This window comes from Neopelma chrysocephalum, unplaced genomic scaffold, assembly GCF_003984885.1.
Source record: "Neopelma chrysocephalum unplaced genomic scaffold, ASM398488v2 Primary Assembly neopelma1_24, whole genome shotgun sequence".
Classification (NCBI taxonomy): Eukaryota; Metazoa; Chordata; class Aves; order Passeriformes; family Pipridae; genus Neopelma; species Neopelma chrysocephalum.
Genome location: NW_020897693.1, coordinates 42,261,859 through 42,285,949, shown reverse-complemented (window position 1 = coordinate 42,285,949; position 24,091 = coordinate 42,261,859). Strand labels below are relative to the sequence as shown.

Sequence of the window (24,091 nt, the reverse complement as noted above, 5' to 3'; positions counted from 1 at the left end):
ATCATGAAGTCTACTACATTGTCTGTGAGTGTGACCTCTTAAAGTGTTTATGCAGAGTATCAAATCACCTCATTTTCTGAGAGTACATGATGTGCCTGCTTTGAAAATATTCCCTGTATTAAAAACAAAAAACCTCTGAAAAATAACAGGTATTCTGAATGTGGAAAATCTGGCATGTACTATTTCATAACACCAAGCTGGGCCTCTCCTAAAATCAGAATTTCTGCCTGTAATATCATCTAGCTACTAGGGTGAGCTATGTAACAGGACTTTATGACTGAATTATGACAGACTTTGGTAGGAAAAAAACATACCTCCATAAAATTGGAATAAATCTATTCACGGAGTTGATCCTAGAGTCCAAAATATGTTGCCAAAATGTTACATAAAAATATTTCCATGATCTAAACACAATTCCTTTTATTCAACTAGAGCAGTCATTTCAACAGAATTGCAAAATCTTAACATTCAGTAAATTTTAATTAGCAGAGTCCTATATATAAAGTATGGAACAACACAAAAATCTACTTCTAGCTTTATATAACTAACAGATCTAAGCCTTATTCTGCTTGCTCATACAACCTTCACAAAATAGGTGCCAAAAAGGGAGCAGAAGAGTTTTCAAAATCATTTGGCAAGGAGCTTCAAAGACATCTATCAGTAAACACTCACAGACAGATGCATCCACGAGAGAAGATACAAAAGATAAATTAGAGGATAAAGATGGTAAATCTCAAAAAATCACCTCAGTTACCATTAGATGTCTGCCCACAACAGCCCACACACTGGGTTAAGACACTCACAAAAGGACTTAGGAGGCAGGGCTCTGGTATCTGACTGGACTACAAAGGTACATCTAACCTAACTCCACAAGGCAGTATGAATGTACCTAGAAAGAGAATCACTCCTTCCTGCTGCTGGTGTATATGAGAACTAACCAATTACACCGTACAGTTGACCTTCAGCTGTTATTCCGGACCTACAGGTGATCAGCAGGTAAAAACAATGCTTTGAAGGGTTCAAAAGCATTGGTGCTGTTTAACAGAACTAACCTAGAAGTGAGAGGCCCCCAAAAAAACTGCTTGGATGAAGGTCTGTATTGTGAAGGACTGATGAAAGTATGCACAAGACATTAAAGGTATTCCACAAGGAAGATGCCTAGTCCAAAAAACGTCTAAATAGAGCATTTAAAGATTACATAGCAAGAATTTATTACATAATAGGGTTATTGAGTGGAACATGTGTTATCAGTATTAAATAAATTAATCAGTTAAAAATGACAAACAAATGACAGACTGTATACAGAACTCATTACATGCTTATAAGGGGAAAAAGAGCTCAGATTCATTTCTGAACTTATTGGTTGTTTTGCATTGCTCTAGTAAAGGCATTGAAAGGGCAAACACAGTTTTGTGTCCTGTTCTGCAGCTGGCTACTGCTGGTCTCAGTTTGGTCCCTAGCAAAAGTCAGACTAAGAACAGATTGAGCAGTCTCCTGTGGCCCACAGGTGAGCAGCTGTAGCTGGCACAATGAATTAGTTGTCCATGGGGAGCTGGGAGTATCTGTTTTCATCAATGAGACAAAAGCAGAACCCAGGAGAAGCCAGCACAGGTCATCTGTGTCTCTATATCCATACTGAATGTTAAACATCGTAATACTTGCAGAAGCTTCTAAAGAAATCTGTCATTTACAAGATCCTACACCAGGCTGCAGAACAAACTGAAAACTTGAGTGTTTCCACAGAACCTAAACAATGTCTGTGACTTAAGTCAGAATACAGGTAAATTCAACTGTGGTACAAGAAGCTTAAGAATTCAGAGACTGAAATACTGCCAAATCCAAAGACACATTTTCTAGTTCACACAAGACAGCGTACATTCAGCATTATTACCATTTTAAATAAATACCCTCTATGGGTAAATGCTTTTATTTATTTTAATTATAAAAGATGCCCTGAGAACTTTTTTTCAAGAACATGCATGTACAGCATTGTCCTAGGTTTTATTTTGAGTAAATCATCATTCATGTTTTTACATTATAAAAAGTAACCACACGCGCATATGCATACACAGATCAGATCATCTTTATCACATACCAATAAATTTTAAAAACCACATATTTCTGATATCAATATAGTAATGCTGCTTCCATTTTGGAATAGAGAAGCTGACAATAGCTTCATAGGCTCTCTCTCAAGTATTGGCATAAATAGCACTTTTTAAAATAGGATTGCATGTTTTTCCACAGAGAAATTTTGATAGAAACATTAGCATTAGTACAAACAAATGCAGATGACATCACTGAACCATGACAGCTTGCAATTACAGCTGATTAAAAACTGGATTCATTACTATAAATTATTCAAGTGAAAATACAATCTGAAATACTAAAAATCAAAACAAGTATTTATACAACAAAATTTATGAAATAAAACTTTTTTTTTTACATCATCTGGAGACATTTGTTTTTAGATTGCTTTGAAACTTACACAGAATTTTTATGAACTGGAAAAGCATTAACTCCAAATTCGCAGCACAATGCTTCTAAGGTTTATGGTTTTTTAATAGACTGATCAATGGTTCTGGACTTTGGTCTTAAATCAGATTCTTTAAAATGTGGGATTATTTTTCATATTCATAACAATTCTTTCTATTACTTGCATAAAACACGGGTGCTAAGAGTTGCTAAAATTGTAGATAAGCCAATTAAATAATGGGCATGTGCATTCTAAATCTAAGAATTTGAACTACAAAGGCATAATAGAAGAAAACAAAATCTTCTCTTTAGCTACAGCAGTAAAGAGTACATAGCTGAAGTTATATTCCATATCATTTCACAATTCTGCAACCATTACATTGTTTATCAGAACATATTTTACAGCTTGGAATTTTATTTAAAAGATTTATTTAAGAGTTTTAACATCGCAGGATGTATTTTATTCATTCCAGGCATTAGAAAGTCCCATCTGCTGCTCCCAACTTATCTCACCAGAATGTTGCTTCCACCAGTTTCTGGTTCCCTCCTTTTTCTGTCAGATGATCTAGGAGTTTGATTTTCTGTTTTTTCTTCATACAAAAGAAGAAACACACATCATTTGTTGTTGCTATATTATTAAATAACATAACATAACAAACCGTTATTGTGCGCATCAGTTTAACATAATTATTAGCTGCTGTGCTTTAAAAATTACTAGTTGCTCTACTGCACCCACTAAAAAAGCCAAATGGACACATTCTGAGGGCATTCTTCACAACAAGGGTGAAGTTCTCCATTAAGTTGTCTACAGAAGGTCCCGCAGAGATCCGTCTGAGTGAGATGGCTAAGCTATTACAAGCAGTCTGCTCATGGCTACAAAAAGTGCCAGAGGTCTCCAGCCCAACCCACGATAACATCTGGGGAAAGTGAAGATGGGGAGGAGAGAGAAACTTAGAGCTCATTACTGTGTGATTTCTAGGTCATCTCTTGACCATAATGTCATCTGGGTAGTTTCTGGATTTTTCATGCTTTAATTTTTTAATCTTTAAATGTACTGGTTTTCAGCTTCACAGAATCATGGCTATGTCAATTAAAAACTGTTTGTATTGGTCAGAAACATTTCAAACAATGGGGCTTAATTTTTAAAACTCTGTGGAAATATTAATTTGCATCAATATTTTACAGTATCGTTTACATATAACACAATATATTGTTCTGTTTCACCCTTTTAAAACTGCTGAATATTTAAAAACTGCATATATTGTATGATAATATATCACTGTCAGGATACCTACTAGTTTCATCATAAAAATGTGATGCAAAACATATGCCATTCCCACTGGACTTCAGAACTCCTAGCATCTTAAACATCAGCATGAAAACATGATTAGAAGCTGTAAGTAACCAACTCAAAGTGCTGGAGATCAGTGGCAGAACTATTTCATTTTGTGTTCAACTTCCTAAGCAATTATATGACTGGATAAAAGACAGTATATAACATACTTACACATATAATTGCTATAACATGGTCACGCACCAAATTGGATGTCTAAAGGTTCAGCTGTGGACATCTTATAAAATACTGATATCAATTTATTATTAAAAAATTAATTTCTATGCAACAATAAACCTACTCCGACTTTTAGAGGATGGAAAACCTGTACCATTCATTCTTGAAGAGTTGTAACTGAAAGGGAAATAAGATCAGGCAATATCTGTATGTCTATAGGCAAGATGCAAGTTTCTTAAGTGCTGTCTATACGGTGGATATTTTTATTGATGAATCTATAAAATTTCTAAATAGTTTTAAAAAACTGGATATTGAAATCAGTCATATTACAGCAACATAAACTCAAGCAAAAAAGATTATAGCTATCCTAAGTTGAAAACATTCAAAAGAATATAATAAAGCTACACAGCACAATGATACAAGATTGGACTACTTGACAGAACGCAGTGTTCATGAATCATGTCAATGCCTGCACTAGGATGATTCATGATCTAACTGGCAACTCTTCAAGCTAAAGTCAGAAAAGCACGTCTGCTCTGCAAAGTGATTGAAATAAGATCACTTGTGGGACGAAACACTCAACCAGTGCTCCTTGTGATTTTTTCCTATTCCATAAGGTACTTAAAGCAGATATTGATCTCTTTTGTGATTCCACCATTAAGTTACACAGGTGCATCTTTAGCATAATTCTTGCATTTCCTATTGCTTTAGTATTACCTAAGGTCTAGCAAATTACAACAATGCTAATGGTCACTTTCTTGTCTTATGAGCACTGGAACATGATTTACTGACTTTTTTTTTCTTGCATCTACAGTATTTTCACACATATCTGAAATGGAACAAACCACATGTTTGAGTTCATGAGTATGGTAAGTGAAGAACTCAGTTCTCCATCAAAGTCACTTTGAGTTTTGAAAAATTCCTGGAGCATCATCATATATGAAATCAGAAATTCTTCATCCCTGCAAACTGCACTGTACTGTCAAAAGTGAACATTTGCCAATATTCAGTAGAGCAATTTTATGGAAAACACTATGCTTAAGCAATTAGACAATATGTTGTCCAAACATACATCACTTTAAACTAAGAATCATTAATTATATCTGTTTGTATTTTAATTAGTAAACAACGTGTTACAGCCCACATAACACACCTAATTACTTAGAAAAAGTAACATATTACAAGTTATCTTATTCAAGTTGCAGAGCCAGCAAACTGAAAGCTAGGACTTGCCAGAATTAAGATGAGATGGTCAGTGCAAAGTTTAACCAGCCGTGGTGGTTTGGGCTAGGCCTTCCTTGGTGACCAGTTTGTAACCAAGGAAGGGTCCAGATTTACCCAGTATTCCCTACGATTTTTACGTAAGCCAGACTATAAGAAGAGAGGAGGAGAGGCCTTCGCTCTCTTTCCTTCCGGCGGCTTGGAGGTGCAGGTTCCCTGCTGTTGAGTCTGCCGTGTTGGGGAGCGAGGCCTGGCTAGGCCTTGCCGACCTTGGGAGACAGAGGTTGCCGGCGATCGTTCCGGAGCGACTCTCGGTTGTCCCAGGAGAGTAGTGAGATACCTTCTTTGCTAACTCTTTTGTTCTTTAGTTACTAGATCTCGGGCTACTGATTGGGATATATATATATATATATATATTTTATTTGAGTTTTGTTCCTTTTCCCCTTCCCCTTTCCCTTTCCCTTGTGAAATTGTATATAAGTGTAAATATATTTATATATATCAGTTTGGTTGTCCTCTCTCTCGTTTTCGGGTTTTTCTTAGTTTTTTCTCCCTCTTCTCCCTGAGGTTTTTTTTTGTTTGTTGGGGGGGGGGGACTTCTGGTGGTAAGGTTTGGAGACTTGGCAGGGAGCCAGCTTCAAACCATATCACCAGCACATATGTAAATGTACATGATGATATAGTCTAACTATATACTCAATTATTATTTTCTCACAAGTTTTCTGCCTTAGTGAGTCCACTGAAGGTGACACTCATTCATGAGCACCTATTCTATGGCACTTCTCAGTGTACAATTTTCAAATTCTCCTCTCAGAATCATTTCTGTCAACTGCTTATATATTTGGATATCAATTTTTTCCATCCTTCAACTTAGAAAATAATGTTTCCTTGAAACTGGCATGTTTGGGTTTATTTATTTTAGTATGTGTATATTTGGCATCAGGACTGACCTTCTGAATAAAAGAAAGATAAAAGGTACACTCAAACATATCTGTGGTTAATGAGGTTATGCGAATGAACGCATTTACCACCCAATATTCCTTTATCTGTATCTCTTAATTCCTCCTTATAGAGCTGCTCTACTTTCTTATGAAAATAATTAAGTATTGGGCCAGATTACAAAAGAGACAATGAATCTACAGCACAGCAGACATTGTATCAACTTGAGAGATTTGTTTTCCCTCAAGAACGCAGAATATAAAAACTCTTATTCAGAACTAAATGTAGGCTATCCTAAGCCTCCTCTTCTTTCTCCAAAAATGTTTTTCTTCCCCTAGTATATCCTATTGGTTTCTGACACCATGAAGTTTAGGGACCTTCTGAACCAGAGAAAGCATCCAGATCATTGCGTTTGATCAGATACAAACTTTCAAACACTCTGCTGTTAAGGTATTCATGTGGGAATGGTATACTGACACTTGAAGCTGGGTGAGTCTCTTACATTTCACTCTCCTGCCTCAAGATAAAGGTGCAAACTGCTCTGTGTGAGCCTTTTTCTGTCCCTTTGTATTCAAGCAAAAGGTATCAGTTTTATTTTAAGTGACAGATATAAAAACTTTAGAAATTTGGAAAAGTTTTATGTTATGTAAAAAATGTCTAACTAACCTTTGCATCTAACTGCTTTGCAAATATTAATCCATTTATTTTCCCCAAATCCTTGGGAGACATATGAGTAATTGAAATTCCTTCAATGATTGCTAAAAAAAAGATCACATTTGAACTTATTTTCTGGTTTTAAGGGAACAGAGGTATATAAAGAAAGAAAATGGGGTTTTGAGCACACCTAATTTTTGAAACAACGTAGCACTCTATGACATTTTACATTCTCAAGATACATGTCCCATTTACTTTATAGATATCTGAAAATGTCAGCATGTCTACTAATCTAATTGTTGAGTTTGAAATGATGCACTTTGAAATAAGTGACCACCTACTGATCACCTATAAAAAGTCTGAAGTACTGTGGGTATTATTAACGAGAAGCCATTAGACACTGGCAAAGACAGAGACAGAGGGCACTGTGATTTGGCACCTTAAGGACAAATTACTGTGAAACCACTTCAAACAAACAGTCCATCTTCATTCACTACTTACCTTCCAACCTTTTCTACCAAGAAAATGCAATTTTAAAAACAATAGGTCACTACACAAGCTTGACTCCATTACAGAAAAAAATTATCTTGTACAGTGAAGATGGTAAAACTTCAGCAGAAAAATTCAAGTATACAAGTAGACAAATGAATGCTGTTCAGAGAAGTTCTTTTCATATTTGTTCAACTTTTGAGTGCTTTATTTTATAATTTACAAATTCTATAAATTAGAATTGTGAGGAAAGTAGGGGGAGTGTTTTTTGGTTTGTTTTTTAAAAGAATCTGAAAATATTGAAATGGAAAAATATATTCATACTGATACTTAACTCACCAGAAAAGACCATTCAAGAGATAACACTATTTTTTCCTCTTTATATCTGGTAAACCAGTGTAAGGTGTTTCCTCTTTCCTACCTTGGCTTCTATTACACAAATCTACTTTTTAAACAGTCTTGCTTTCTTGCTACAGCTGGCTCATTTCCCTTTTCCATTCTGCCTTGGCTACGAATGAAAATCTCTGCTAGCAAAGAAAAGTCTCAGTTTGAGCACACAGAATTACAGTTAGTCCAATGGCGGTAATTTAGACTTAAAAGTTATAGTGTAAAAGAAATCCGCAGGGAATTTCCTGCCAGTAAGGTAACAGAGATTTGAGTATGTGTCACAGTGATTTTCTAAGACTTACAGTTTTATCATAGGAGCAAACAAAAACATCCTTGATTTTGTTCTTGCAAAATGTTGAACAGTTTAGGCTGATGTTTAAAGAGAACCAGCCTAAGGGAGATGCTTAGCACTGAATTTTTGATTTATCTAAATGGCTAAGGCAAGGCAAAGAAGGCATTAATAACAAGTAGCAGTACCAGTTCATTTTAAGTCTCAAGATTCATCATTAAATTGTTACATAATGATACATAAACTATATAAGCACATAAAAAGAAGGACAATGAAAAATTAAGTAGTCTAAAAATACTTATATTCTATTTCTCCAATTACAGGCAGCTAAATCACTGTGACTGTAATTATTATATATCAAAGGCACTAACCTTCACTTTGTCCCATTCTACCCTCCCCATAATCTAGCAGCTGAATGCAAACGTGCAAGAGAAAACAATGTGAAAGACTAATTAGAAGGTAATGCCATCTCAGAAACACTTATAATTGCGTACATCACATTCCTACACTGCTATTTTAGTGTTCAAAATCTGTGTGCAGCAGTATCATAAATATAGGCTGAATTTTACATGGCTCCTTTGAATTCCCTTTGAAAATGTTCCCCGTAAGTTTGGTTTAACCTCTCATCAACCACTTACATGCTCATCCTTCGGGACTGACTCTCCTTATTTCCATTGTTCTTTTGGTCAGCTGAGTTAAATAAGTTGCGAGAAGAAGAACTAGAAAGGAAGGCAGCATTCCCACTACTACCAGTAGAATGAGTCTGGAATGAGTCATCTGAAATAAAGAGTTGCAGCTTAGACAAAGAATTTTGGCTGAAAAAATTCAGTAAACAGGATGAGCTGTTTTTCCTGTGGCAATAGCGGCATATTTCCTATGGCACTAATCCAAAATTTCAAGGAGTGGTTTCAACTTAACATTTCTTCAAGTATTTTTATGATAAAAACAATAAATAATGAGAATACACATTTTTAAAGAAAATATTAATACATTTAATGTATGAAAACAGCAGGATTTACTCGGCCAATCTTTAGCTGCTTAAAATGTAGCTATTTAATATAATTTAATTGTCTAGTGGCCATTGGTAGTGAATGGAAAGACAGGTTCCTTTAGGAAGTCATTCATTTCAGTCTTATCTTTAATCATCCAAACTCTTCAACATCTAGTGGAAAGAACTGCAAACAGCAGTTTCTCTTTCTTAATTCAGTAGAAGTTATACATAATACACCTTTTCCTTATGTAAAATAGGTGGGAGAAAACTGCAAATCCAACCTTTTTATGGTATCCAAAATTCCAACTGGGTCATGACAAACTCATTTTATTCTTACTACTTTTAAATGCAACTTTAAGCAAATTTTTAAGTAAAAAAAGAAGAGCCTGAAAAACAGACTAATTACACTACCACTTAAATGTTCCAGTGTATTGGATATCTATATACTGCTGCCTTTAGTAGAATGACATCTTACAAAATGCCTGTTTAATGGGGCCAACATATTCAACATCCACACAAAAAACTAAAGTAAAATATAATATAATAACCTACTTACCACTAAAGGATAACATACAACTCTTTCCCATTCCTGATACTGAAGATGTATATCCTGTAGCAGAACTTTTACTTAAAAAGCAAACAAAACAAAACCAAAGTGCTTATTTCAGAAAGTGCTCCTCTCACTTACATCATAATGCTGTTTAATAATGTTGGAGGTTATTTTTGAGTTTGCATGAAAAAATTAAATGAGAAAGTTATGCTGAAATCTCTTCAATAATGTACAAAATTAGATTTAGCAGTTCATACAAAAATTATTTTTAATACATGAGAGAAGGTGACATATATTAACTTAAAAGGAATTCACAAAACTTTTTAGGCTTCAGCATGCCTTAGATGGTATTTCTTCCCTCAGTTAATCAATTAAAGAGAAAGGTGAAAATTTAGATCACAATTCAGTGAGCACATCATTACTTGCATAGATTCATGTGCATATAATTTCATAACAGGTGTTTATTAGTACACAGTTGCCTATCAGGTAAGCAATGAAGATAATAAAGATACTTAGGACACTTGTCTATGTTGCTGTATTTTGGATGAAGTGCTTGAGTACTGAAAGACTGGCTTCGAACCAACTTGGATTTTTTTTCTTCTTTGCCTAAAATTATAAAGAGCAAACATATTTTAATATCAATATCATTGCATTTCCTCAATAATTGAGAACATTTTTAAATATAGTTTTCTGTCAACCCATGGTAGCTGAAGAAATGGATTTAAATACTTTAATAATAAAAAAACCGAAACTTGGGTCACTATTTATATACTAAAGAATGAAAAAAAAACCCTAAAAACCACAGAAAACACATTCACTTCTAGGAGTGGAATGTTTTCCTTTGTATAGTAGGTGAAACTTTGGTCCACATTTGTCAACAGCAGCTTTGGGTTTAATCTGCTGATATGAGATCAAAGCATTCTAGGAGAGTTTTTAAAACAGTTCTTACCTGCTGATGTACCAGAAGAGCTTCCAGGAACAGAGAGATTGATACTTTTTGCCAACACTGATGATGCTTTACTGTCTCTACCTACGAAAAAAGTCCGGTATAATTGCTTCTCTCTTAAAACTTAGATTTATATATAAGAGAGGACATAACATATCACAGTCCTGGGGCAAACAGTAATAAATATCTAACCCAGGGCCAAAATGAAAAATAACAGAGAATTTAAATTGTAATGTATTTTACTAATAAAGCCAAAATAATATATATATTATTATACATATATACTATTATATATAATATATAATGATGCTAGTTTTCATAAATAACTTTAGAAATATATAGAAGCAAATTTTATTGCCACTTTCCTAAACTCGATTTATGATATAAAGCATCTCTCTTCTGCTCCTTTCTCTACTACCTTTGTAGAAGAGTAAGGCATGCACAAACAATATATACACAAATAAACAAACTTACGCTTCTTTTCAAACATTTTATCGTTAATATTTGTAGATCTTCCTTCAGTTTGCTGCTTCTCTTTTTCCAATTGTTCCTAAAAAAATGAATAATTTTCTTAAATATTACTCAGGAAAAAGTAAATAAATTGTGTTTCAACTAGGGATTGCTTCCAAATCACCCAGCTAATGGTTCATTTTTACTCTCTCCTACTAGTAGTACAACCCCTGGTGAATATCCAGAGAACCAATTAAACAGTACTGAAAGAAATCAGGCTACATAGCTCATAAAAATCACACTGAAAAAAGCTCAGAGTTGAAGTTCAAATCTATAACTTATTATTAAAATAATGCCTGGCCTTTGGGGTTTTTTATCGTTAAAAAGATACAGAAATTTTCAGCTGGCAATGTAAAAATTTTCTGTTACACAAATACTCTGAAAATAAAACTGGCAATATTTTTAATTAAACAAAAATACAATTCAATGAAAATGTTTTTTCTCAAATGCTAAGGTGTGTCACATGCTCAAACATTATAAAGGTCTCAAATTAACATCTACAGTTTGTAAATCTTTATGCAAAACAAAATCAGCTATGTAAAATTGTTCACGTTCATGGAATTTATTTGCCTTTCTGTAATATTAGGTAGCCTTAAAGTATCTTTTATTTGGTGAACAGATATCACTCCAACTTCAAAAAATTATATAATATTAGCTTATTTTCTGTACCATCTTCACAAATAAAAACTGTTAAGTGAACCATATTTGTTCTACTCTATTTTTTTTCATGTCACTCTAATTACTACCCAAGTTAAAAAAAAAAAGAAGAGGTAATTAATTATGGTCAAGGGTCAAGGTTTCTGGAATATAGTTTCTACAAGGCTACTAAAATTAAGGAAACTTACTAACATATTCAGTATCAAAGCTTTAGAATTCAGATACATTTAAGTGGGTTGAATGGCTCTTCATCTGTTCGGGACTGCAACATGTCCCAGTTTCCCGTGTACACCTCAGGTTCCCCAAAAGCATGCCTGTCACAAACAATGCTTAATGAGGTCTTTGTGATACAGAAGGTTTGCCCCTATCAATGGACTATATCACAGGAATTCAGGTGATCTTCTAACATGCAGTTGTAGAAACTGTAAAAATCAATGTTATCATACAACACACCGTAACAGGGAGCACACCAGAGGCTATTTTCTACTGCCTCAAATGCTTTCACTATAAAAGCATTCATTGTATCCACCTGAAGACTGTTAAAGCTAAGTTCAAGACTCTGAATATGTGTATGCAGGTCCTGAGAACAAAGTTGAACTGTTTGCTTGTGACAATGGGAGGTGGCAGGAAGGACATAAATCAGGTGTATTTACTCATACTGAGCAAATCAGCTGTCCAAGAGAAGACCTGCAGGACCTACTGAAATCAAAGTGGACCACAAATGTAGGAAACAATTAAATTGTTTGGACAGTCTTGAATCTGTTCTGGTTCTCTACGGAGAAGTTCATTTATTACAAGTCAAAGGAACTGTGTTAAGGAAATTCAGGATCTTCTAAATCCTATCAGCTTCTTAGTTTCTCCCACCTCGGGCTGGAGAGGAGGCAGCAGAACAGAGGACATAGAGGACTGCAGTAATCTAATCTTGGCTCTGTGAAAATGTAGTATGTGGTGAAGATGTTAGCTATGTGGTGAAGTGCTTACTGCAGCTTTTGCTTATCTTCTTTTTCTGGCCAACAACAAAGCCTGTTAACAGATAGAGCCTCCTTCAGCCTCCTTGGGACAAAAGAAGTTATGACATTAATTTCTTTGCCTAGGGAAGCTGTATGTGAATTCTGAGGTGTTCCCATAATCAGTTTATTATATTATGCATGGTATTTTTCAAGAAACTCCAGTTTGCCTTTCTAATTGATAAAGCAGAATTTAGCCAGTAAAGAAAAGGATGTTATAAAAGGATGTTATTTGTTACTTTGAAGGACTTAACCTTATTGTAAAGTGGAAAATGAAACCACACACAGATTATGAAACTAACAGGTCTCTCCCTAATATCCATTTCCCCTACCTTAAACTTATTGCTTCATTAATATTTAGCTACAATCTGTTAAAAAAATGACAGTGTACTGATAAAATATACCATTTCCAAAAGGAGATGCTCTTGTCTCTCTTTTTCTTGATCCAATAAAGCATTTTCATAAAATCTTTTCTGAAACTTCAAAATAAAATCAATAAAAATAAAAAATCACTACATGAAAATGGAAATTTAAAGTAGTTGGTAAGTATTAAAGTTAGTAAATACTTACAGCATCTACAGAGATTTCCATTCTGTCCAATTCTAACACTGTCTATAAAGAAAATTAAACATTATTTATTATTATTCAAGAACATGCCATGCTTTTAAGGAAAAAAACTGTCTTTTCTTCTTAAATACTTGAAGCCTATGCTTTTATTTTTGTGCTACAATGCAGTTAAAAAACTGTCAGAGAGTATTCTCAGAGCCCTGCTGATACTCAAAATGAAAAAAATCATAGAATATCTATATGGAACTCAAAATACACTCAAGCACTGAAGCAAGAATGGCTAGAGCACAGGTTTAGGAAACTAGACTGAAAAAGAACAACTCAGGAATCTGTGAATAACTCAGAAGGTTCCATGCAGGTGTTCACCCAACCTCTGCTGCAGATTGGCCCTGTAAGGAAGCCACCTACTTTAGCTGTTTCACTTCATGGTTTCTAAATTTGAATGTATGGGCATGCCTTAAAGATGCACCTTTTTTGAATATTCACATTACAAAGGCATTTGTAATGTTTCAAAATTCTGCAATGCTTTACCTGTATATTGTATAATATAGATTAACAAGATACCATTACCTCAAAGACACAATCAGTTTTACTAGGATCAACATTTAATCCTGTCTCTAGTCATCTGCTATTTTTTCATAAATGATCATTGAGCCAAAATCCTGAATCTCAGTTACTAGAAACTAACTGCAATATAAGTAACCAAGGAAACATCAATGCTACTAAATTTCACAGAAGGCACTATACTACATCTTTTTTTTTAATTGTTCAAAATTTCATAATAGACAGTAGAATTTTTTAATCTCCTGTTCTTACATTAAGAAAATCAACAAAAAGCATAACTTTAGTCAACTTTTAATGATTACCCTCAAGACAAAACGCCGCTGAAAAAGAAAAATGCTTACTCGTTTTACAATGGTCAAGACATCTTTGTCTTTCTCTTGACACAAAAGTTTCCTTATACATAATTCCAACTGCTGAAGTAAATGTTTATCAGTGGGAATCTTCAGAGTAGATTTAACTTTTGGCAACAAATAGCACAGCTTCATTCTACCAAAAAAAAAAAAAGGCAAACATTCTCTTTTTAATGCAGATGTTTAATAAACATTATTGATTTCTCAATGTATTGCATGCTAGCATTTGACACAAAATAAATAAGTTAATAGCTCTTATTTTTCAGAAGTGACTGTTGCTTATGTGTTGTTTCCAGACATACTGTAACACTTTTAAAAACTTCGCCATAGACAAGGACTACAGTCCTCTATCTTGAAGTCCATAAACATGTCTTTGGTTTGTTTTTTTTTAATCTGGAAAAATAAGCAGACCTGTGGATTTCCTAAATGTTCTACACACCTAACTTAATCAGTTGTCTAAATATCCTGGAAATCTGGTTCATTGTGACAAAGGAGCCCAAGTTGCACCAAAAATCATGTTACTGCAATTCCAAACAACTGCAAGAATGAAGATGTGTTGGAAAGATTAAAAGGATTTAACTATTTACTGGGTCCTAAGAAGAGAAAGCCCTTCTTTCCGCTACCTTATCTTCCTGTTTCTATCTAGAGGTTGCCTCTGCTTGTGCTGGCTCTGCTACTGACTGGACCTTTCATCAGCTCAGTCTGCCCAACCCTCAACTGACCAACCTAACAGGAGACTAACTTACTTGAGAGAGAGAGGGTCAAAAAACTGAAGAGTTTTCTGATGGCTTAGTGAGTTTAATCAGCCTAGAAAAAGGCCCAAAAAGCAGTCTTTAAGGCAATGGAAGGGGTGGACACTGTGGGTAAGAAGCTGTAAGCTGCTCTACTGACTGAGGAAGCAATTTTAAATGCAGTAAATTCAAAGAGAAAAATTATTCGTATAAAATAACAAAGAAGAGAAACTTCAAACTTAATACCTTGCTGCTCACAGACACTGTGGATACATTTTTATCACTAGAGTGCCCCTGCAAAGCTCAACTTTGCCTGCTTTCAATCTGTATGGCATAAAGTACTTAGCTGAATTTAACTAAGACTGTCTTGTACTAAGGACTGAAACTGTCCTCGGGGAACTCAACCCCCTGAGCTGGGAGACATGAATGGGGAGCAGAATGAAGCTCCCATAATCCAAGGGGAAATGGTCAGTACACCACTTAGACACACACAAGTCTATGGGACCATTTGGAATCCACCTGAGGGTACTGAGGGAGCTGGTACAAGAAATATACATGGCAGTATGCTCTCCTGTTCTCAGAGTCCACTGCCTTCTGATCAGAAACATTCCTGTGCCAGAGACGGTAACTTTGTGATTATAAACATTCAAAAAAATTTCTCATATGAATTCATATTACCATTTTTATACCTTCCATTTTAACTTTCACCATTTCCCACTATGGAGTTACATCACACTGTAGAAAGCCAGAATAATCTACGTTTGTTTTAAAATCATCAGCTAACAACTATGTCTAACCTTTAAACTTCACTGCACTGAAGCCAGTGCATTCCTTTTGTAAAAGCAGTTAGAGAACAATCCAGAAAATACTTATGAAAAGATGAATTTTAATGCCAGCTAAAGGATTGCAAGTTGGTTCAAGTTTCCATTAAATTTTAATATTGTATCAATAGAGCTTTTAATTAAAATATTTGTTAAAAGCACTAAGCTACTTCAGATTATATACGAATTTAGTTTATTGTTTTAATAACTTAATGACATGAGACATGAATGTTAAGCTATATGCAAAAAATGGCTTAGTTTTTGGGATCCTGCTGAGTTGAGATGTGGTAGTTACCAAGAGCACCTATTTAAACAGTTTCACTCGGTAATACACAGTATGCAGTGAAGCTAACTGAACACACACATGTATGTGCAAATTCTGCTTATATAAATCTGCGCATTTTTATTAGATGTTCAGACATGCTAATGATGACAACATGAATGACACACATCAGAAACAAGATTAAAAGCATAAAATCACACAAAATATGTGACAAAAAAAATCTATTTTCTTAATGGTAATAACTTCCTGGTCCCTATCTGTTTAGAAAACAAAAAAATTGCTACAAAGATAACAGAAAAAACACTATACAAATACGAATAACATTCTAATTTCCCTTACGCTAGTCTATTCTTTTTCAATTTTCTTTATTAATGAAGTAGATACACTTTTACATAAGGTAAAACCTGTTATAACTTGTTAAGCTCATACCACTGAAAGAATTCCTTGAGTGTTTCATTTTACATATAGTGACAGTGAAATGCATGGAAAAAAATGGAGACTGAAGTTATATTCTCCCCTACACCCATGAATCTTTTCATCTATCGCTGGCTCCTCTGCCTCATTGTTCCCTTCATTCCCAAACCCTAAGGCTTTTGATCAGTCCCCCAAACACTCAGACTGACCTGCTTCTGTGGTTCTCTAACATCATTCCCACACTCCCCTACATCTTTAATATTGATCATCCTGAAGGCTCTTTACTTTTTTACTCAAGTCCCATTATTTAAACAAGCCATAAAACCTCTAACAATATTTCTTAATATATTATTTAAAGCTTTTTTTCCTGTACACTGTTACATATTCTTCATACCTCACATTTGCCACTGGATCATGTGTAAGTTCAAGCACAGGTAGAAAGAAGTATTTACAGAAGAATGATTTTGAAAACAGTTCCATAATGAATTCACAAGTATCTAAAAAACGAAGTCTGTTCCAATAACTTTTTCCCTGGCCCAGTTCTGAAAAATAAAAATCCACAGATATTATCTATCAAGTTTTCAACGTCAGATAGAAAACATTTCACAGGTTGACCTTTGACTCAAAGATAACAAACATGCACATCAAAAGGCATAACTTCTCAGCCTATCTCAACTCTTTCTTTTAGTGAAAAACTAACATTCTGAATTCAATGACCATTTCTGTCAGTGAGCACTTGAAAAAGCAAAAATAGCAAGTGAACTAGCTACTGTGTTAAACAAAGACCTGTATGCCTTTCAAACCATGTCACAGGTATATCAAAATTACTACTAGCATTAAGGAATGCTAATGGTAACTGTTAAAACTTCTAACCAATCTTTAAAACATAGCATACACCAAAAAGTCAACTTAAGGTGACTAATTGACTAATACATTAATTTCTGAGATTTATTCAATACTTCTTATGCTGAAGCCTCTAGACAATTTTACTTCTACAGAGGAATTCTTCTTTGTATATTGCTGCACCTACAGCTTAGCAATTTTGGGTATAAGAAGTAGGGTTGGAGGGATCTTAGCATATTATCAATTTCCTACATTGCCTCTTTCCCAATCTCTTTACATTAGCTTCAGATATAGTCCTCACATATGCACAGTACATTTTGTCTGGTGATAGTATGAGCAACTGAATGTCTTCCAAGTGTAATCCCTCCAATGATGGAAGGAAATTACACTGAATAAATATAACTATAAATAGATCTGCAGTCAAAACTAACTTGCATCTCCAAGTAATCAAGGAAAAATTATCTTACGTTCAATCAGTTTCTGAATAACCTCATGTCTCTGTTCTTGTTTGCGATTGTAACGCAAATAAATGCAGAGAGTTCGAGCAGCTGCTTTTTGGACTGGCAGGACATTCTTGAGAGAAATAAAGGGAACACAATTACACATATCTGAAAGAATATGACTAAAAACATATAAAAATTCTAGAAGTAAAAAAAAAGCTAAAAAGTAGCCTAACTTTATAGATTTTGAAATAATTCTCATAATGTCAGGGGAATAAGGAAGTTTGGTCAATTCATGAGACACTTCTTTATTCCTTCTGCCCAAGGTGTATATTCAACCTAAAGTATTCCATGTTTACATGGCACCTTCTGTATTGCAAGTGTCAGAAAATAAAACAACAGACAGTTTTATTCTGGAATTAACTCAGTAAAATTTCAGAATAGTAGATCTAAATGACCATTTATTTTAGGAATTCTTTCATAAAAAACAAACTCAATGTAAAGTAATGTATGGAATCAGGATAAAGAAGGCATATCTCAGAGGAAAAAGTCTGGATTTAACTAGAAACAAACTGATAATAAGCACAATGAAAGGAAAAAAGGCTTGGGTAGGAGGCAAACCATGATGAACCGTCAATCCAAATTTTGCTCCTCAGATGGCGGGAAGTTTTCAGAGCAAATTCAGACTTTAATTAAAAAAACACAGCTTGATAAACCATATGTAATGAAAAATAGTACTTTAAGATCAACATAACATATAAAGTACTACGGATAGCAAATATCCAGTGGTCATTGCTCTAACTAGCATAAACAAATAAAAAACAATGAGAAAGTGACAGGTGGGCTCACATTTGTCAAAATGATTGTCAGCATTCTGTGAAGAAAACGGTAATAAATCTGATCACTTGATATGATATGAGGGAGACATGCATATTTTTGTAGTAACTTCTCATGAGTTCTCCATTTTAAAGAAGTCGCTGCTCTCTGTTCTGCTGTTGTTAATGCAGGAATCAAGTCAGGAATGGAGAGTAACTAGAAACAGAAATATAAACATTAATTTTACATTGTCTAGCTTTGTGTCATGTTACGATGCTTAAAAAACACATCACAACAATATAAGAAGGGAAGAGATTTTAAGGGGTCAATTAATTCTTCTGCTCAGACAGGATCAACTGTGACCATTTCCAGTAGATACTAGTCTAATTTGTTCTTAAAAAAAGGTAATGAAATTTGATGAAGGTTTAAGCAGTAAATTCCACTTAACTAGTCCAAAAGCTACTGCAGTACTTAAAACATTTTCATCTCCAACCCCTTCTCCTGACAAAGTAAAACCATACACTGTTCTCTTTGTAATACCCTTTTACAGATATGAAGACCCTTACACCAACTATCCTCAGTCTTCTCTTTCTCAAACCAAATTAAACCCATTTTTCTTCTATCCTCTTAATCTTTGAAGTTATTGTTTCACTTCCCTAGTTAATTTTAGTAGGAATCATGCACCTTTTCTCAGTAGGAGGCAAATAATTTATAGTAGCAAAGCTAAATTCTCTTTAGCTCTAAGAAAAATGCAATAGACTGCCACACTTGACATTGCATTTGCTGTATGCTATATATATCTACAGCTGTAAACATCTGACAAATTCGAATCCTAAACTACACTCCCAACTTCTGTTCATACAGAACAAGAAAATAAATTTATTCAGTTCTTGTACTGTTGCAATATCTGAATTTATCCATATGTTTAGGAAGTATGCTCAAAACAGCATCTTGAAGCAAGAAATTATCTTTTCCATCTTACAGGTGAGGAGCCACGGAATAAACCATCATCCAGAGCCACATGCAATTAAATTAGCAAATTTATATTCAGCTGGGAGCTGAATATAGATCTCTTAAACCCTAATTCAATGTCTTTGCTTCATGAAATAGATTTCCTTGTAGCAGAAGCTGTGTCTGAAAATGGCAACCATGGGAAGTTGACACGTCAATATAAAAAGGATTTGAAATTCAGTATCACTCCTCTAGCATGAAACCAAGTTTTGTTTTCACTTAACTGTGGTTAATTAGAAAAAAGAGCATGGCTAAACTCTTCATTTTTATACTGAGTCTAATCTTTCAAAAGCCTTTTTTTATTGTACAGTTTATAAAGTCACCAATCAAAAAAACCCCCATCAACAGAAACTTCTTATTTCTCCAAAGCAGAAACTAATTATGAAAGCCTTTTCATACCAAATGTGTCCGAACTTTGCTACTACCTTCATTTAGAAAGGAAATTAAAAAAAAACCCACCATGAGAATACCCACCTTGCTTTCTGATCCATTGTTTTCTCCTCTGTTAGCCATTAGTTCAAGGATTTCAGGAAGGTGACCTACTAGGGCATCTAACACCTATTTAAAGAAAGGCTGCATGAAAGAGGTCTGTAAATTAACCCGAATCCATTTTTAATTCTCACCACTATATCCCTGCTGACATCTCTTATGTTACTGCTCTTTCATGTTGGGAAAAAAAAAAAGGAGAAGCACTGCAGTTGCATTGATGAGGACTGAGATTTAAAACTGGTATTTTAATATAAATATAAGTACTACAGGTCTCAGTTTTTGTTTATGTGATCAGACAATGTTTTCTAAACTATACACAGCATACAGTACTTTAAAATGAAGATTAATCCTTGACAAAGATCTATATTTCAGCAGCAAAGAGCCTCAACAAACAAAAACATGCTTTTTTATGTTTGTCAGCTGTATCTTAAAAGCCATTTTTCCCGTGTTAAGAAAAAATGCAGCTGAAAGAAAAAATAGAATATATAGCTTACATTAATAGACTAACTCTCCTTTCAAATGTTGTGAGACTTGAAAATCGACTAGAAAAGTATGTAGCTAAACATTCTTTGCAACAATTCATAATGGATATATGATAAAGATCAAAATATTTGTTATTATTCATATAATAAACATAAAGGGATCAAAACAAGGAATTTTTCAAAATCACCAGCTGCTTCTAAGTCTCAACTTTCAGGTGTTCAACTTGAGAAATCTTCTAATATGGGTCAGAATTTTGTAAATTGTAAGTAGATGCTCTATGAACACTTTCAATTTCCTTGAAAACATCTAACAAAAGGTACTGAAAGAAAAAGGAGCACCTGAATACAGAACTCATTTTTCCACGCCATATGCAAAGATCCTCATAGAAAACAAAAAAGATCAAGTACTGGAATAACTGGTAGCAGAGGAAATGCTTTTTTTCTCAAACATAAATATTTTTCTTTTTTCAATCTAAAAAATCTCACTATGTTGACTGCAATATAGCTAAGTGATTCATTTATGCAGGTTGCCCTGGACCAAAACTCTTTCTATAAATCTTGATCTTTGAACCACACAAAACTTTCTTGATCTCTGTTTCTGTTGGAGAATGAAAATAAAACAAAGTAAAAACCTTGAATGCTATCAACTATTATTATAATATAGTATATTATAATATAGTATATTATAATATAGTATATTATAATGTAGTATCAAACCCAAAATTTTCCAGAGTTTGCAAGGTAATAAATAATAAATATATAAATAAATAAATAAAAACTATTTAGAATTAATATTTTAAAAGCTAATAAATTCAGTGCGGGTCTACTACATTCAAACACCTCCCTATTTTCCTCCTTTTTATTCACAGAAGGCTGTCATCTTTATACAGCATCTGTGAAACAAAACTAAAAGCTGTTGATCATTTCAAATTGTTACTCTACTGTCTTACAGCAGAGTTATTAAACATGAAGATAATCTGCCTCAATGTAACAAGGAAAAGAAGGTTCCAATAAAAATGCATTACCTCCAGTGACTCATCCTGTAATAGCGTAACCAGTTCTTTATGTATTGTATACACATCAGAATTTAAAAGCTTAGCAACCTAAAAAATGACAGTAAGATAGCAAGGTGAAACATTCTTTAGTTTCATGGCACAACAACACATATTTACTTTAGAGTATGCATGAAGAAGGGATGCAGAAAAATTTGTTTAATATCAGCCTACTGAAGTTGTGTGCTTTCCCACTGATCACATTAAAAATACACTTATACAAAGAATATGAGTCAAGAACAGGTCTATCATCTAACTATGAAACATGTTTTTAGAATTAACTCTATTTCACATTTACCAGAAATGTTTAAGGCTGTACTGCAAGGCTAGAAAAATTCCTTATGGAATATTCAAATGTACGTCATGCGCCTTAGGAGAGTTAACAGCCAGCCTGCCATATAATTTACAAAAGATAAAATGTAAAAATTGGCTTAGCCTGGATTTAGGTTTCCTCAACCTTTCCTTCTGAAGTTTTTACTCCTTACTTCTTTGGAGTTTTTGACTGTGACTCACAAGTCTCATGTAAATTTCTAAAAAACACTAGCAGTCCATCTCCACACTGTTAAAAAAGTTTTATAGCAAACATGAGACAAACTTGAGAAACGAAATTTTTTGCCGTAAGGAATATTTAGACGATGTTTTTTAATTTTTTTTTTTATTTACGTAAGCCAAGTGAAAATAAAAGCTTACTTCCAATCAAGATGAAGCTTTAAGGAAATGGCTACAGTGACTTTATTTTTTTTAAAAAATAACCCACCTAGCAGTGAATGCCATAAATTACTCATTTTTTGGCTGTCACGTGGTTGCCTAGTTATGCTGTTAAAATTAAATCAACGAGAACTAAACGTACATTCAGACCACAGTATAATTTTGCAGTTTTTTTTAAATGAGCTAAAATACTTTGCTTATATTCAGGCAGTACTTTAATAGTGTTATACATCTAACACAAAATATTACGTAGAATTAGCGTTAATTTTACAATTGCAACAATTATGTTGGATTACCATTCATTAAAAGAAGGTATCAACGAGTAATGAGAACTGGAAATCCATCCACTTTTCTTACAATGGTGGAAATAAAGCCATTTGTGCCTCTACTAGTTTCTTAAATGTTTTCTGCAAACTGCTTGATTTACCAATTTCCCCAGCAATAAGATGGGATAAAAGCCAAGCTCAAGCACTGAAATACAAGGATTCTCAGTACAAGACTTTGAAAAAGTTGAAGATTTCCCTGTATGGGAAATTAAAATTATTTAGCAATTAATATATTATATTATCTCCACACTGTTAAAAAGGTTTTATAGCAAATATGAGACCAACCTGAGAAATGAGATTTTTTGCCATATTCAGGCTATAGTATCTTGATTTCTGGAATTCACCCCATATAGCTAATATCACCTATGCATTTGTACATTTTTTTAACTTTTATGAAAATAACTGAGTAGAATTTGCATAAACTGAATGGAATTACAAGGGCATATATGCTTTTACATCTGCAAAAATTTCCAAGTAGTTTCATATTAAATTGAGCATTTAACTTAGATTTGTTCCACATAAATATCCCTCACAGAAAACCAGCATACACCAGTAAACTGTAAGCTTAAAGAAGAAAACAAAATAAAATAAAACCACCAAAGTAGTAACAAAGAACCATTGTAGACTTACTTCAAAGAAGCTTATGGCCATAGTATATCTGACAGGAACTTCAGGGTCATGACAAAGGCAGAAGAATATAGAATATAGTTCTAAATGGAAGTTCTTTGGATCCACAAAAACAATCATGGCCTGTGGAAAGATAATGTCCTTTATTACCTATACAGCTGAAGGACTACACTACCAGAGATTATCAGATGAACTTGAGAGAAAACAGGTTGTTATTTTAAGTAGTAAGTGTGGAGTTTTTGATGGCCTTGTTAAAACACAAGCATCAGACGAAATCTGGAGTTGAAAATTCAACTGAATTTATATTATCTTCCAGACATGCTGCAGGCTTTTTTTCTTACAACAGAGACTAAAACCATGAGATATAAAACCTTAGTTTTATAAATATTGTTAATGTTTCCGTACACTAGTGAAAGCTGCAACTGGATACTTCAAAAACACAGAACATTTTAGCAAGCAACAAAGCAAGAATCTGAATTTCAACATGATTGTGTGTGTATATACCTTGGTTTTGCTCAAATAAGCTAAGAGATGTCTACCTACACACAGAGTGCTTGTCTTTAAAAGGTGGAATAAAAATAGCTGTCTCCTGGCTCTTGGTGCAAGCATATTTTATTTGAATACAAATGCAGAATGTCAAAACAAGAAGCAGATTTACAGAAACATGACTGGTATATTTAAAGACCTCACATAAAATTGAAAAGACTTCCTGTACTCAGGCAGGAACATGACTAAAACATGAATCTAACCATTCAGTTTCCATCTTCAACTCCCTGGAATGACAAGACACACAGTGAATGCAAAAGTGTAGCTTTGGATGGTTTGAAACTGGGTGTTTCACACATTTTCTTGAAGCCTTTGTGGTGAGAGTTTGGAGAAAATGTGAAGAAAAAAAAAGAAAAAGTAACCTCTTAGAACAGCATTCGCTCAGTCAAAACTTGC

The 24,091-nt window shown here is 34.0% G+C and overlaps 1 protein-coding gene across 7 annotated transcripts in view; it reads right to left on the bottom strand.

The window, feature by feature from the left end:
* Positions 1 to 1,921: 1,921 nt before the first annotated feature.
* Positions 1,922 to 24,091, bottom strand: part of PPP4R4 (protein phosphatase 4 regulatory subunit 4) — a 68,309-nt gene continuing 46,139 nt past the window's right edge. For 3 of the 7 annotated variants that reach the window (XM_027673883.1, XM_027673888.1, XM_027673890.1), the window contains 14 exons: positions 23,153 to 23,272; positions 21,462 to 21,539; positions 19,940 to 20,023; positions 18,488 to 18,670; positions 17,666 to 17,771; positions 16,750 to 16,897; positions 14,098 to 14,242; positions 13,196 to 13,237; positions 13,030 to 13,104; positions 10,926 to 11,001; positions 10,455 to 10,535; positions 10,018 to 10,111; positions 9,512 to 9,582; positions 8,603 to 8,779 (listed from right to left, as the gene is read on the bottom strand). In XM_027673883.1, coding sequence (XP_027529684.1) covers positions 8,607 to 8,779; positions 9,512 to 9,582; positions 10,018 to 10,111; positions 10,455 to 10,535; positions 10,926 to 11,001; positions 13,030 to 13,104; positions 13,196 to 13,237; positions 14,098 to 14,242; positions 16,750 to 16,897; positions 17,666 to 17,771; positions 18,488 to 18,670; positions 19,940 to 20,023; positions 21,462 to 21,539; positions 23,153 to 23,272 — 1,476 coding nt within the window. In that variant the 3' untranslated portion in view covers positions 8,603 to 8,606. The other 4 variants (XM_027673884.1, XM_027673886.1, XM_027673885.1 and 1 more) reach the window with 4 other exon arrangements.